The 14334-nt window shown below is 37.3% G+C and overlaps 1 protein-coding gene across 1 annotated transcript in view; it reads right to left on the bottom strand.

The window, feature by feature from the left end:
- The window catches only part of LOC101738046 (cytoplasmic dynein 2 heavy chain 1), an 88851-nt gene extending 81511 nt beyond the window's left edge, over positions 1-7340 (bottom strand). Inside the window, exons 1-11 of the mRNA XM_038014778.2 lie at positions 7112-7340; positions 5797-5930; positions 5556-5717; positions 4994-5093; positions 4221-4350; positions 3755-3888; positions 2871-3115; positions 2549-2648; positions 2149-2288; positions 1139-1360; positions 207-350 (exon numbers count right to left, since the gene is read on the bottom strand). Of these exons, the coding sequence (XP_037870706.1) occupies positions 207-350; positions 1139-1360; positions 2149-2288; positions 2549-2648; positions 2871-3115; positions 3755-3888; positions 4221-4350; positions 4994-5093; positions 5556-5717; positions 5797-5930; positions 7112-7148 (1548 nt within the window). The 5' untranslated portion in view covers positions 7149-7340. The remainder of the gene's footprint in view (positions 1-206; positions 351-1138; positions 1361-2148; positions 2289-2548; positions 2649-2870; positions 3116-3754; positions 3889-4220; positions 4351-4993; positions 5094-5555; positions 5718-5796; positions 5931-7111) is intronic.
- Between the last annotated feature and the right edge of the window lie 6994 nt (positions 7341-14334).

The raw sequence follows: 14334 nt of genomic DNA, 5'->3' as shown, positions 1-14334 counted from the left end.
GGAACATCCGTAAAAAACACTGTAGATTTATATATAAGTATAGATATAGATATTACTTTTACGGTATATTCACGCATTTATAATTTTCGTTTTGTAAATTACGGAAGTTTTAAATTTCCATAAATTTTAAAATGCCATATAATTTTACAGTTTTCCTGTTTAAGATATATTCTTGTATTACAATCGATCAATTATTTTATATTTACCTGTAGCTCTCTGCACCATTCTTCATGTAGCTGAACATACATTTCTTTTAGATCTTTTAACAATTGTGTGGCCAAGTTTGTCAACTCTGGACAACCGGAGAATTCGCTCAAATGTTTGTCAGCACATATTTTGATTTCTTTTACCTGAAATGTTTGAACGAATCTCATAGTTGTACGCAGTTTAAGATTTTTTAATATGGACTTAACGAAAAGAACAAATACAGGGTGCCTGACAACATTTTGTAAGAAAATATGTAATAATGTAGGACAGAAAAAATTGACTTTTGTGGAGAGTATTAAAACAGTAGGTAGCGGCTTGGCTTTGCCCCTGGCATTGCCGACGTCCATGAGCGACGATAACCACTCACCATCAGGTGGGCCGTATGCTCGTCTGCCTATACGGTAATATAAATAAAAACCAATAAACAGATATTCAAATGTATGTGTGGTCCCACTAAAATGTTTTTATAATGTAAGTCTGTAACGTGTTCATAAAACTATCATAAAATCCACAATTCCACATTCATTGAGAATTCTTGGTTTGGACGTAAAATGAAGAAGAATAAATGTCAAAGTTTTGTTGTTATTAGTTCAACGCTTAAAGACAAACGGAAGGCTAAATAGGGATGGATGGATGTGTTCAGTGTGCTGAGTGCGAGTTTTTTAACGTTCTCGATAGCGTAAAAGTTAGCTCATATTTGTATGGAATGGGATCGTTTGCGTACGTTTGCCGCTAGGGGCGCTGTTCCAACTGCATACAAAATTGGGTTAACTTTTACGCTATCGAGAACGTTAAGAAACTCGCACTAAGCACACTGTAAAGACTGAATTAGGATTGCGTGGTACGATAAACCATGCTGTGATACAAATAAATAGATGATTAACATCAAGACAAAAGTGTGCAGTGAATTTAAGCCTTGTAGATAATGTACCTTAGCTTCCATTTGCTTCGCCCACTGCACTCGGTGTACTAACGGCGACATTTCCGGCGGCTGATACATTTTAACATCCGTTTCATCAGAATCAATCTGATTTTTTATGTCTTTCAACATCGCTACTAGTGACGTTGCAAATATTTCCAGCTCATTATTCAAAGTCTGTTTCACGTAAGGTCGTTCTATTAAAGCTTCATATCTCAGAAATTCATACAACATCTATTGAAAGATAAATACAATTGTTTATAAAGTTTTATATTAATTTAAAAATGAATTGGTTCTTAATTTTGTAAAGCCTATATATTATATAAACGCACTGTCACTGACTTTTTGTTTTCCTACCTATGCTGATAGCTTTGAGGGGCTATTTCAGCTTCTCCTTGACGTGTATGTGAGCTCACGGGGCTCAAACCAGAGTGTTACTAACACTGGCTTTAAACAAGGGCAGTGCTTCGCAGAATCTACCACCGGATCGGAAACGCGACCCACTGAGAAGATCTGGCGAGAAACTCAGTGGGCTGTGTCTATGGGTTGAATCACTGACTGATATTCGAACAACATCTGGCCTAAATGAGCGTACGGTGTAACTAAAAAGTAGAGAATACAATAGAAAAGGCAAAAAATAATTTAATGAAATAAATGAGAAAACACCTTTATCAAAGTAACAAATAAAGTGAACAAATAGTGGGCGTACTAAAATATAACTAAAAAAGAACGCTTTAGCAATGATACGTGTGATTTTTCAGTATAAAACGCATTGAATCTTGTGAAAATTACGTTGACGTCCTCATTACATAGGTATATAATATATGGATCAAGATAATAAAACCATGTAAAATAGATAAGTCTGTATGCGTCAAAATAAAAATGCGCAGTAATTTATTAAAACATTTAACTGGATAGAAAATACACCTGAAAGTAGAACTGTCGCTCCCGGCATGATAAAATATAATTTTAGTGATTAAGATCGAATTGGACATATCTTGTTTTGTTGTTAATTATCTTACTTGTTTAGTGGACGTATTGTGAAGTCTTGGCTTCAGTTTTTCAGCCACTTTAACTTCAACTTGCCGTAAACTCGTGGAGAATAAAGAAACGGCCGCTTGCCATGCAGGGTTAGGGCCGTTGCACGACCATACGTTGACACCTACATATATTTAAAATGCATATTTACATTTTTTCATATAATCGTGTAATTAATTAGCTTTTTATCATCAATAATTAATCAAACACCTAGTATTTGCTTATCAGTGCAGAATGCAGTTATTGTTATTTGTCATGGAATAACTGTTTATCTTGAAAATCTTTACATGAAAAACATCGATTCGGATCAAAATGACGACAATGGTCAGCGAACATATAGTACAATAATGATGAAGTCCAAGTTTACCTAAAACAATGACTTACTTTGAAACGGTGAAAGCAATTGGTTTACCCGTAGATCATTTTTTTCATTGCTCGAAAGTAACTTATTAAGTTGACTGAACACAGATTTAATCTCATACACCTGAAAAAATTATCAATACTGATAAAAAAGTTCCTCAAAATTTGCCTCAAATCTACAATGTCCACAAGAGTAGACCAGTGAGTATGAGTGAGTATCCCAGTATTTTGGGATCAAAGTCGCATCCTCGTTAATATCGACAATTTTATATGTATCAAAATTGGCAACGGCCAAAACCATAAACGAAAAAGCTCTCTGCTTAATTTAAAAGTAGTATTTACCTACCTCTTTGAGTCTCATTTGGAAATTGACACAAAACTGCGGTATGTAAGTCTTTGCATTCCAAGGGTGCAGCGCGTAGTTCGGCCAGTACGTCTCTGTGAGAGCTCTACAAGCACTGGTCCATGTTTCCACCACTTGTAAGCAATCCGAAATTGATACCAGCATTTCTATTTCTCGAATATCATCATGAACCCTCCATAAATCGAGTGCGACCAAATTAGTCTGGATTATTGTGCATATTGTGTGTCCTATGTGAATACAATTTAACTATTATCCTATTATAAATCTTAAGGGTGTCTATAAGTAATTTGAAATTTGAAAATAAAACCTATATAAAATTAGATAATGAACTAACTGAAAATACTTTCAATACTGGTTTTACAAATTTATCCTACATTATTACTATTATTTTAATTTAGATCTAATCTTATTTATGTTACGAGCAGCATCATTTTATAAACGTTTTCTTATACATATGTCATTCTCAGTTAAAAGAGTATTAAGCAACAAAATCAAGTAAAATAAGCCAAAGGAGGATGATAAAAAAGAGTAATATTTTTTTTTTACATTTTCTCCTAGAAGTATGAGTTAGGTTAGACGTTAAGGTTACATAAACAGTCACCTAAGAATTGTAAATTTGAAAGTTTACCTGGTTATAAATCATGAACCGTGCGGGACGCGGGGAAAAGGCACTTGTAACACGTATATGTTAATAGTGATTTATTATAATCGCACTTAATACCATTTAATAAAAAACTCTAAATTTATAACTGATATATCAATCTGGGTTCATTAATCACTACAGCCATTACCGGGGCTATCCTAGGGCCATCCTGAATGCCGTTCTCCTACTCACAAACGTACGAATACAATTATTAAGAACATACCAATTACATCCATAACATGGACCATTCTATCGCTCGGATAAGGTGCTGTAGTTGTCCGCCAGATGTCGTCTAGTATGCCACCAATATTTTCAGCGGCCTCTCTGGCATCAATCATTACGTTTGATTGCATAGATCTTAAATCATTAAAAAATACATGGTGTTATACAGCTTGAAGAGTTTTAGAATATGGAGGAAAAAAATATTTTTAGGAAAAAAATATTATTTTAATTCAGAATTCCAAATAATCATTTAACAGTGTCGGACGTGGGAAACCTGTATTAACCAAAGCATTAAACACATTACAAGTATGTACGTGTTTGGACTTTCCAAATAAAGATAGTTTTCCTTTAACAATAGCATGGTAATTAGTTGTACTATTGTAGTTTCTTTTCTAAAACCAATCTAAAAACAGTTTTAAGCAATACTGTAACAAAACAGTTTTAAACAATACTGTTTTTATTAATACCTTAATTCTTCAATAATGTATTGAAATTGTTCAGAAAATGTTGAGGACATTTCTCTCTCTTTTTTACTGGCATCTTTTTTTTCCATTACAGCTTTCCAATATTCAAATTCATCTTCTATAGTAAATATTGCTGTAAGCAAATAAAATAACTAATTAATTGATTAAGTGGAGTGAGTTAAGTTGAGTATTATCTCTAAATATCGTCCCCAAGATCTTGGATCCTATTAAATTAAAGGTGAATATCAGTATAACAATTTCATAATGAATCTTTTAAAAATGATGAGTATCTGAGAGGTGATTTCTAAATAATTAAAAGTGGAGTCGGTCTGCGTAAGCCCACAAGTTTTTGATTTGTGCACCAATGGTTACTGAATAAAAATATTTTTTCTTGCTGTAACTGCACAGAACAGCTTACGATCAAACTGCTGTTAAATGTTATCGAATCCCACAGACATAACACCATTGAATACCACCACCCTCGTATCCCACAGACATAACACCATTGAATACCACTACCCAACTTCAAACATGAACTTGCTTAATCGATTGTATTGTGTAATCTAACCCATTTTAATTGGTTCCATATTGTGTGTAAAAATGCCATATATGAGTGAATATGTTATTTTTTAATACTTAAAAAGATCAATGACTGCCAGGCGATCGAAATGGGCAGGATGGTGACAACCGCATGTCCGGGCTTATAGTAATCCCTGTACCAAAAATAACAGAAATGTCACTTATTTTTGTATTATTTCAATGTATACAGTCCTTACCGTTGACATTTCCTTTCTCCTTCCCATAATTAACAACACGTAGGACAGATTCCAATTCCAAAAGACACTTCTGAAGTTTACTTGAATACAAATCGTTTCCCTGAAGAAAATAATGGCAATTTAAACCTTTTGAAAATATTTTCTTGTAACTACAATGTAAAGTAATAATTTTCAATTAATATTAAAAGAGTGTATCATTCAGCACAACTGATTACTAGTGGTAGACCCTCTTTACTGGTGGTAGGTCCTCCTGTGAGTCCGCGCGGGAAGGTACCACCACTCTGCCTATTTCTGCCGTGAAGCAGTAATGCGTTTCGGTTTGAAGGGTGGGGCAGTCATTTTAACTATACCTGTGACCTTAGAACTTATGTCTCAAGGTGGGTGGCGCATTTACGTTGTAGATGGCTATGGGCTCCGGTAACCACTTACCACCTGGGCCGTGAGCACGTCCACCCATCTAAGCAATAAAAATAAAAAAAATATATTTCTAATATGTTTTCCATTTACAATGATTCATAAATCAAAAGTGAGTTCCTTTGAATAATTTGAATAGCTAAATTACCTCTGATATGAGGGGTGTGAAAATTAATCTTGATACGTAAAACAGTATTTCAGCAGTGTTATTTGAAAATGTTAATATGTTTATATCCTGAGCTGAATTTCCCTGAGTCAATTCCTTTCTTTCAATCTTATAAAATACAATTGATCTCTTCACATTTTGTAACTGAAAATAATCAATAATATTTGCTTAGAATAGTCTTTTTATTTATTCTGATCTTGATGTGCGTATATATGTGATTTACCTTCATCGACAATCTCAAAGTATCGTTATGCACATAGCCTTGAATTAATAATGTTTGTGAATTGTAAATGAATTCCGACAAAGCATTTTCTGATTCTTCATCAAGCTTAAGCCTTGTCCCATCAAAGTAGAGTTCTGAAATATAATATTATTGCATTTTATATAACAGCATTAGATTGCATTTAAAGTGACCATAGCCTAAAAAATTAGGACTAAATCTATTCGTAGTGAATGACACAACTACGCAGAGTTAAAATCCTAGATATATGTAGCTATTTAATAAAAAACGTTCCTAACATATTCATGAACTGTTTTCATGATAAAGAATTAAACTTATGTAATATAATGTAACAGAAAAAAATTATATTGGCATCACAACATGCCCTCCTGTCAGCACTGAAAATTATCATGAATTCTGGATTGACAGGTTAGACTGCACTTATGTGGTATAATTAAGACATCAACCTTATATTAGGTTTCAAGACGGGTGGTGACAATTACATTACATTGTTTATGGGCTTTGATAACCACTTTACATCAGGTGTGCCAAGAATACTCTCACCCATTTAAGCAATAAATAATAGTTTAGTATAATAACTTTTTAATCCAAAAACTGTTGTGAAATTACAAAATGATGTATCTAGTATTGATTAACATTTCATTTCTTAAGGATAATTGAAATAAAAAAAATTGTTCAGTATTGATTTTATGAAATGTGCACAATGATTTTACAACACTATAATAGAATTTAACTTTTAAGTCTAGTAAATATATACAAGGCCTTTATTATAAATATATGTTAATAAAATTAAATTCACTACTCTAAAAATAGTTTAATGACTTAAGTTTTTACTTGTACTTCAATAAAAAAAATCATTTTTCATTAAATGTATTTCATTAAAAATAATCTATTTAGCTCTTGAAATAAATAAGAAAAGATTACTCAATACGGATTATGTTAGTAAATCATTATTATATTTTTAACATGTATATATTAAGATAAATTCACAAAAATTCAAGTTTATTAAATTTGTTTTAAATAAAAGATGTAGAGCACAAGGTGCATGGATTTGTTAAAAATTAGCTAAATTTGAAATCTCACATAAAATATATTTGTAACACATATGAAAAATAATAAAATATCAGTAATAATAATGAAAATATAATGGAAAATATTTCATTTAAATATTAAATAGTAAATATTAAAAAACAAAAAATTACATACTGACATACTTAATAAGTTTGGAAGCCATTGATCATGAGCAATGAAAAAATATTTTAGCAGTTTTAGTTACGGTGTAATCCTTAAAACTTACCGATAGTGGAGATAATAAAGTCTCTTGCTGAAATCATGATATGTAGATTAAGTACTGTGGTACTTAAACTATTATAATACGTTCAGCATTATTAATTATAATAAAGTATGTTTCAAATGGATTTTGTTCTTTTTACATCCATTAAGCTTAGATACCCATTTTCTTTTAGTTTGCCTTTGATTATTTCCATTAAGTGCATTTAAATTTGTTTTTATTGTAAATGACAGCAAGTTACCATGGCAACTAGTTTTTTAATGATGTATGCAAAGGTATGGTATGGTTTTAATATTCACATTAAAGAAATTCTAATATTAGCGTAGGATTTTAATTTGCAGATATTTTGATATTTTATTTCTTCTTAGTAATATCTTTCTCTTATAAGTTGGTTTTTAGAACTTTAAGAGGCAATACCAAGCGCTGAAATGAGTTCCCCTGCACGGCGTACCTTGAGCGCTAGATATAATAACAGGTCTTTCTTCAAATAAGGTTTCAAAAGTTTTTTATGAAATAAAGCCCATGAAAAAAAGTAAAGTCTTACCGATGCGCTAGTCATATAAAAACATAAAATATTGTAAATGTGTAATAGTGCAGTGTTTTTAATACATATTAACCATGAAGTTAGTGTTTTAAAATAGCCCCTCACCTCTAGAACCCAGTCCTTTCAAAAAGAACTCCGTCTAACACACTGTATTCGTCGAACTTACTGAAGAGCTACACGTAAATCTTGGCAAATAGCATTAACTCGCTATGTTTCTTGCTAGATCAGTGGATCGCGATACTGATTATTACTCATTTGCTGTTCTGAGCAGCTGTTCTACTTTTAAGCAGTTAGGCCTTCTTCGGGTTCATTAGACACCTGTCTTCTCCTTCTGACTAAGCCCTTGGGCTCACCTATCCATGCTAGTTAAAGAACAAGGTCTAAGTACTCAGTAAAATCCTTGCCAAAAATCCTCTGCACTTAAATATTATTCTGTAAGCCTAAATTAGCTTACGCTTCATATGAGCTAGAATATGTGTGTTGATTTCATAAGCCTTTAAACTATAGCCCGAGAGCCCGTGGGATCTACCTGTATGTATTTGACCAGACCTGAATTTTCGTACATTGAGACCCCTATACCTACCATGCATGAGGTGGGGACTCACTAAGCTCAAAGTGGTCGACGCGCCGAGCGCTCAGGTAGGACAGGTACCGATTTTGACGAATTTTAAATCCATTTGACCACGTCTGCCGTTTTGAAATTTTGAAAATATATGATTATTATTATCGGAAAATAAGAATGGCAGACCATTATCGCGCATTTTACTTTGTGGCAGACCACTTTGAAAATGCTAAATTGCATTGAAAATGCAAAATTTTGAAAGTAATTGACTAGATCTGCCATTGATTTAATAATATTATGTTTATTATAGTCTTAAAAACTTATATTGATCACGGCAGACCTCTACATTACGTACATACATCAACATATAATAAAATCTTAGCTACTACCCGGCCAGATGTATATTATGTTTTCCGTACACTGTTTTAGAGGAATATAATTTACTTGCGAGTTACTTTAGCAATGTATTTACCGAAATTAATATTTTTTTATATTCTATATACTAAACTTCATTAGTTAGACAATAAAGAAGTGAATTTTTTATGGAATAATTATAAATAATACGGTTTAATGCTGATCAAAAAATAATTCAATTCCTCATTTTTATCATTCAACATTTAACTTGCCAGCTATACAATGCCAAAAAATCTAGTGATGTAGATGATGGAAGGTTCCAGCTATTCGTTAGCAACTATAAATATTCAGACATCAATGAAAATTATAGAAAAAAAAATCAAAAATTTGAGGCAAGCTCAATACCACCGCATAAGAGTGAGCTTTATCAACAACTTTTGAGGGCCCACTATATTTCTTCTATTTGGAGAAATGCTTACAAAAAGCAACTCACAACTTTAGATCCATTGGAGTATGGTTGGATTGAGCAGGACAACATATATGCCTTCAAAGGTTTCGAAGGTGACCAACTTCCATATTTTGTGAGTGACTTAATCACCAATGTTCCTGGTAAGTTGATAACAATTCTTTCTCGAACATGTTCAGATGAATTTACGTTCATTTTACAATTTATGTTTTATTTTTGCAGTATTCGATTCAATGGTTGATGAAGACGAGTCGCCTAACGATAAAGATGACTCCGATGATGATGATGATGAATGAAGATTGATATATATATATATATAATATGTAATGCATGCATGATATATTTTTTTAACTGATTTAACACTTTTAAATTTTGTCTTGACGAAATAAAAATGAGGAATTGAATTCTTTTTTGATCAGCATTGTACCGTATTATTTATAATTATTCCATAAAAAATTCACTTCTTAATTGTCTAACTAATGAAGTTTAGTATATAGAATATAAAAAAATATTAATTTCGGTAAATACATTGCTAAAGTAAATCGCAAGTAAATTATATTCCTCTAAAACAGTGAACGGAAAACATAATATACATCTGGCCGGGTAGTAGCTAAGATTTTATTATATGTTGATGTATGTACGCAATGTAGAGGTCTGCCGTGATCAATATAAGTTTTTAAGACTATAATAAACATAATATTATTAAATCAATGGCAGATCTAGTCAATTACTTTCAAAATTTTGCATTTTCAATGCAATTTAGCATTTTCAAAGTGGTCTGCCACAAAGTAAAATGCGCGATAATGGTCTGCCATTCTTATTTTCCGATAATAATAATCATATATTTTCAAAATTTCAAAACGGCAGACGTGGTCAAATGGATTTAAAATCCGTCAAAATCGGTACCTGTCCTACCTGAGCGCTCGGCGCGTCGACCACTTTGAGCTTAGTGAGTCCCCACCTCATGCATGGTAGGTATAGGGGTCTCAATGTACGAAAATTCAGGTCTGGTCAAATACATACAGGTAGATCCCACGGGCTCTCGGGCTACTAGTACAGTCACTATCCACAAGATTTTTTAAGATATATAGGATAAGGCAAAATGAAGCGACAAGGCATATCAGCGAAAAATCTGTCCATTTTTTTTTTGTTTTGTTTATTGCTTCGATGAGGGGCGAGCTCACAGTCCACCTGGTGTTAAGTGGTTACTGGAGCCCATAGACATCTATAACGTAAATGCGCCACCCACCTTGAGATATAAGTTCTAAAGTCTCAGTATAGTTACAACGGCGGCCCCACCCTTCAAACTGAAACGCATTACTGCTTCACGGCAGAAATCGGCAGGGTGGTGGACAGTGGTGGTGCCTACCCGTGCGGACTCACAAGAGGTCCTACCACCAGTAATTACGCAAATTATAATTTTGCGGGTTTGATTTTGCTTACACGATGTTATTCCTTCACCGTGGAAGTCAATCGTGAACATTTGTTGGGTACGTATTTCATTAGAAAAATTGGTACCCGCCTGGGATTCGAACACCGGTGCATCGCTCAACACGAATGCACCGGACATCTCAGGAAAAAATCGAAAACACTTTGTCTTTTCATCTAATAGGTACGTAGTTACAACAGCTGCCCTACCCTTCAAACCGAAACGCATTACGGCTTCACGGCAGAAACAGGCAGGGCGGTGGTACCAACCCGCGCGGACTAGCAAAAGGTCCTACCACCAGTCACAAAATAAAGTCTCAGTAATAAGTCTGTTTCAGTAATAAATTCTACCGTACCTATTAGATTTTTTAAGGGATTTTAGACCTAGTAACTAAGATCTTGAAGTCGTGTCGAATATGGAGTGAAATGAAATGAAGATGATTAATTTGAGACATTAATCAGCTGGGATAAAATTAAATGAGATGAGATGAGATGATATGGGATGAAATATAATCTTAGTAAAATGATGATCATTTACTGATAACCTATATTAGAGATCAAGTTGTCTTAATTAATACAAATAATCACTGAAGTATGAAACCTACAATAATAATACATACATATTGTCTCAAATATATTAAGTGTTTAATCCAGGGTGCAACTCAGGTGAATGAAGCTAGCCCCTCAAAAAATTTTTTTTTTCCTATTTTATACTTATTTTCTATTAATTCGTTTGTTCATCATTTGTTCATGATTGTTCACTGTTAATAATTGTTTGTTCTGCAGTTATTTATTTAAAAAAAATATTTAAAAATATACCTACAAGTTAGCCCCTCTAATGCAATTTTTAATATTTTTTCATCCTTAATGACTCGTAAATATTCATTTTCGATTGTTCTTATATAAAACACGTTTGTTCTCTTTCGAAATTACTCGTTTTTTGTTTAATTTACTATTTTTATTAGTTGAATAAATGTATGCAAAATATGTGTACTGCGCATGCGTCAACTATAATGCCTAAACTTTCTACGCGGTTTTAATCGTGAAAAAAAAAAACAAATATAAATCCTGAAGGAGCAATTAATTGGTATACAGTTTTGGGGGTTGGTGCTTCCCGCTTCCGTAGGTTTAACCCGCGATTCCCTACAAGTGACCCCTGGGTGGTGCTAAACGGGAGCCGAAAACATAACCGGTGGTAGGACCTAGTCCGACTGGCTGGCGACCACCCTCCAACTAGAGTCCGCCGCCAAATAGCCTAGCTGTGTTCCGGCGTGTGGGTTGGAGAGCCAGTTCTATCCCTTCCCTTTCCCCTTCCTTGTTGGGGTTGAGTCTTGGTGACGCCTGGAACTTGCGGAGCAGACGTGCGTGCGAACTCACGGGGCGTGATTGTTTGACGGGGGTATAGGGAGACCCAGTGAAACGGTACCCGCTGCCGCCCGCCGGTCAGTAGGGGACCTGAACCCGGGTGTCTCTACTAAACTCCGCCCCGGGAAGCTGTCCCGCCAACCGGTGTAAAATCCTGTCGTGCGGTCGTCGTGCCGGAGTCGGAGACCGGAGTGGATCCCGGCGATCGCACGCAGATTGGACTGGGGGCCCTTCCATGCCCTGCGTCGGTCTCTCACGCAATCCGTGGTCGAGCACGTACTATGTTCCGCGCTTCATTCAGGTGTTGCCTCGATCTCACCTCCAACATCCTACCTCTCCTAATCCTACTCTCCGAAAACTAAACAATCATGAAGACGACAAAAAAAAAAGAAAAGGGTTTCACAGGCGGTCCCCCATTCCACATTTAATGTGGATTTCAGCAATGTCAGAGGCCTACATAGCAACCTTGACGCCGTACACCACCACATTGAGACGGCGCAGCCTGCCCTGCTTTTTTTAACGGAGACGCAGATATCTGCTCCGGATGATACCTCATACCTTGAATACCCCGGCTACGTATTGGAGCACAACTTCCTGCGTAAAGCCGGGGTGTGCGTATTCGTCCGGGCTGATGTCTGTTGTCGCCATCTTCGGGGCCTCGAACAACGGGACCTGTCCCTCTTGTGGCTGCGCGTAGACCACGGGGGCCGTAGCCGAATCTACGCGTGCCTGTACAGGTCCCACAGCAGTGATGCAGGTTCAGCTCTGTTTGAGCATGTGCAAGAGGGGACTAACCGCGTGCTTGAGCAGTACCCATCTGCGGAGGTGGTGGTTCTTGGAGACTTTAACGCTCACCACCAAGAGTGGTTGGGGTCCACTGACCTCCCGGGTCGGACTGCTTACGATTTCGCCTTGGCCTACGGCTTCTCCCAGCTGGTGACACAGCCCACCCGTGTCCCAGATATCGAGGGGCATGAGCCTTCTTTGTTGGACCTTCTGCTGACCACAGATCCGGCCGGATACAGTGTGGTGGTCGACGCTCCGCTTGGATCGTCTGATCACTGCCTTATTCGTGCTGCCGTACCACTCTCTCGTCCTGATCGTCGAACGACGACCGGGTATCGAAGAGTTTGGCGGTATGTGTCAGCAGATTGGGATGGATTGCGTGAATTTTACGCATCCTACCCATGGGGGCGGTTCTGCTTTTCCTCTGCTGATCCTGACGTCTGTGCGGACCGTCTTAAAGACGTGGTGCTCCAGGGGATGGAATTGTTTATTCCCTCCTCTGAAGTGCCCGTTGGGGGTCGCAGCAGACCCTGGTATAACAATGCCAGCAGGGATGCTGCACACCTCAAGCGGTCCGCATACGTGGCATGGGATAATGCCAGGAGACGTCGGGATCCTAACATCTCAGGGGAAAGGCGGAAATATAACGCCGCTTCCAGGTCCTACAAGAAGGTAATTGCCAAGGCGAATTCGGAGCACGTCGCTAGAGTTGGCGAGCGATTGAAGAGCTATCCCTCCGGGAGCCGTGCTTTTTGGTCGCTCGCCAAAGCTGCAGAAGGAAACTTCTGCAGGTCTAGTCTCCCACCACTGCGCAAGTCCGATGACAATCTGGCCCACAGCGCGAAAGAGAAGGCTGACCTTCTGGTCAAACTCTTCGCCTCGAACTCGACTGTGGACGATGGGGGTGCCACACCACCGAACATCCCCCGGTGTGATAGCTCCCTGCCGGATATCTGCTTCACACAGTGTGCAGTCAGGCGGGAGCTCCGACTCCTGGACGTCCATAAGTCGAGTGGGCCAGACGGCATCCCCGCAGTGGTTTTGAAAACGTGCGCCCCTGAGCTGACACCTGCGCTAACGCGTTTGTATCGCCTCTCTTATTGCACTAACAGGGTTCCGTCTTCATGGAAGACCGCCCACGTCCACCCTATCCCCAAGAAGGGTGACCGGTCGGACCCATCGAGCTACAGGCCTATCGCGATAACTTCCTTGCTTTCCAAGGTGATGGAGCGAATTATAAATACACAACTCCTGAAGTATCTTGAAGATCGCCAGCTAATCAGTGACCGACAGTACGGTTTCCGTCACGGTCGCTCAGCTGGCGATCTTCTTGTATACCTTACTCACAGGTGGGCTGAAGCCTTGGAGAGCAAGGGCGAGGCTCTTGCTGTGAGCCTTGATATCGCGAAGGCCTTCGACAGGGTCTGGCATAGGGCACTTCTATCGAAGTTACCATCTTACGGAATCCCCGAGGGTCTCTGCAAGTGGATCGCTAGCTTTTTGGATGGGCGGAGCATCACGGTCGTTGTAGACGGTGACTGCTCTGATACCATGACCATTAACGCTGGCGTTCCACAAGGTTCGGTGCTCTCTCCCACGCTTTTCATCCTGTATATCAATGACATGCTGTCTATTGATGGCATGCATTGCTATGCAGATGATAGCACGGGGGATGAGCGATATATCGGCCATCAGAGTCTCTCTCGGAGCGTGGTGCAAGAGAG

Source organism: Bombyx mori, chromosome 13, assembly GCF_030269925.1.
Source record: "Bombyx mori chromosome 13, ASM3026992v2".
NCBI classification, from domain to species: domain Eukaryota; kingdom Metazoa; phylum Arthropoda; class Insecta; order Lepidoptera; family Bombycidae; genus Bombyx; species Bombyx mori.
The sequence above is the reverse complement of the archived record's forward strand: the minus strand, read 5'-3'. Positions and strand labels throughout refer to the sequence as shown.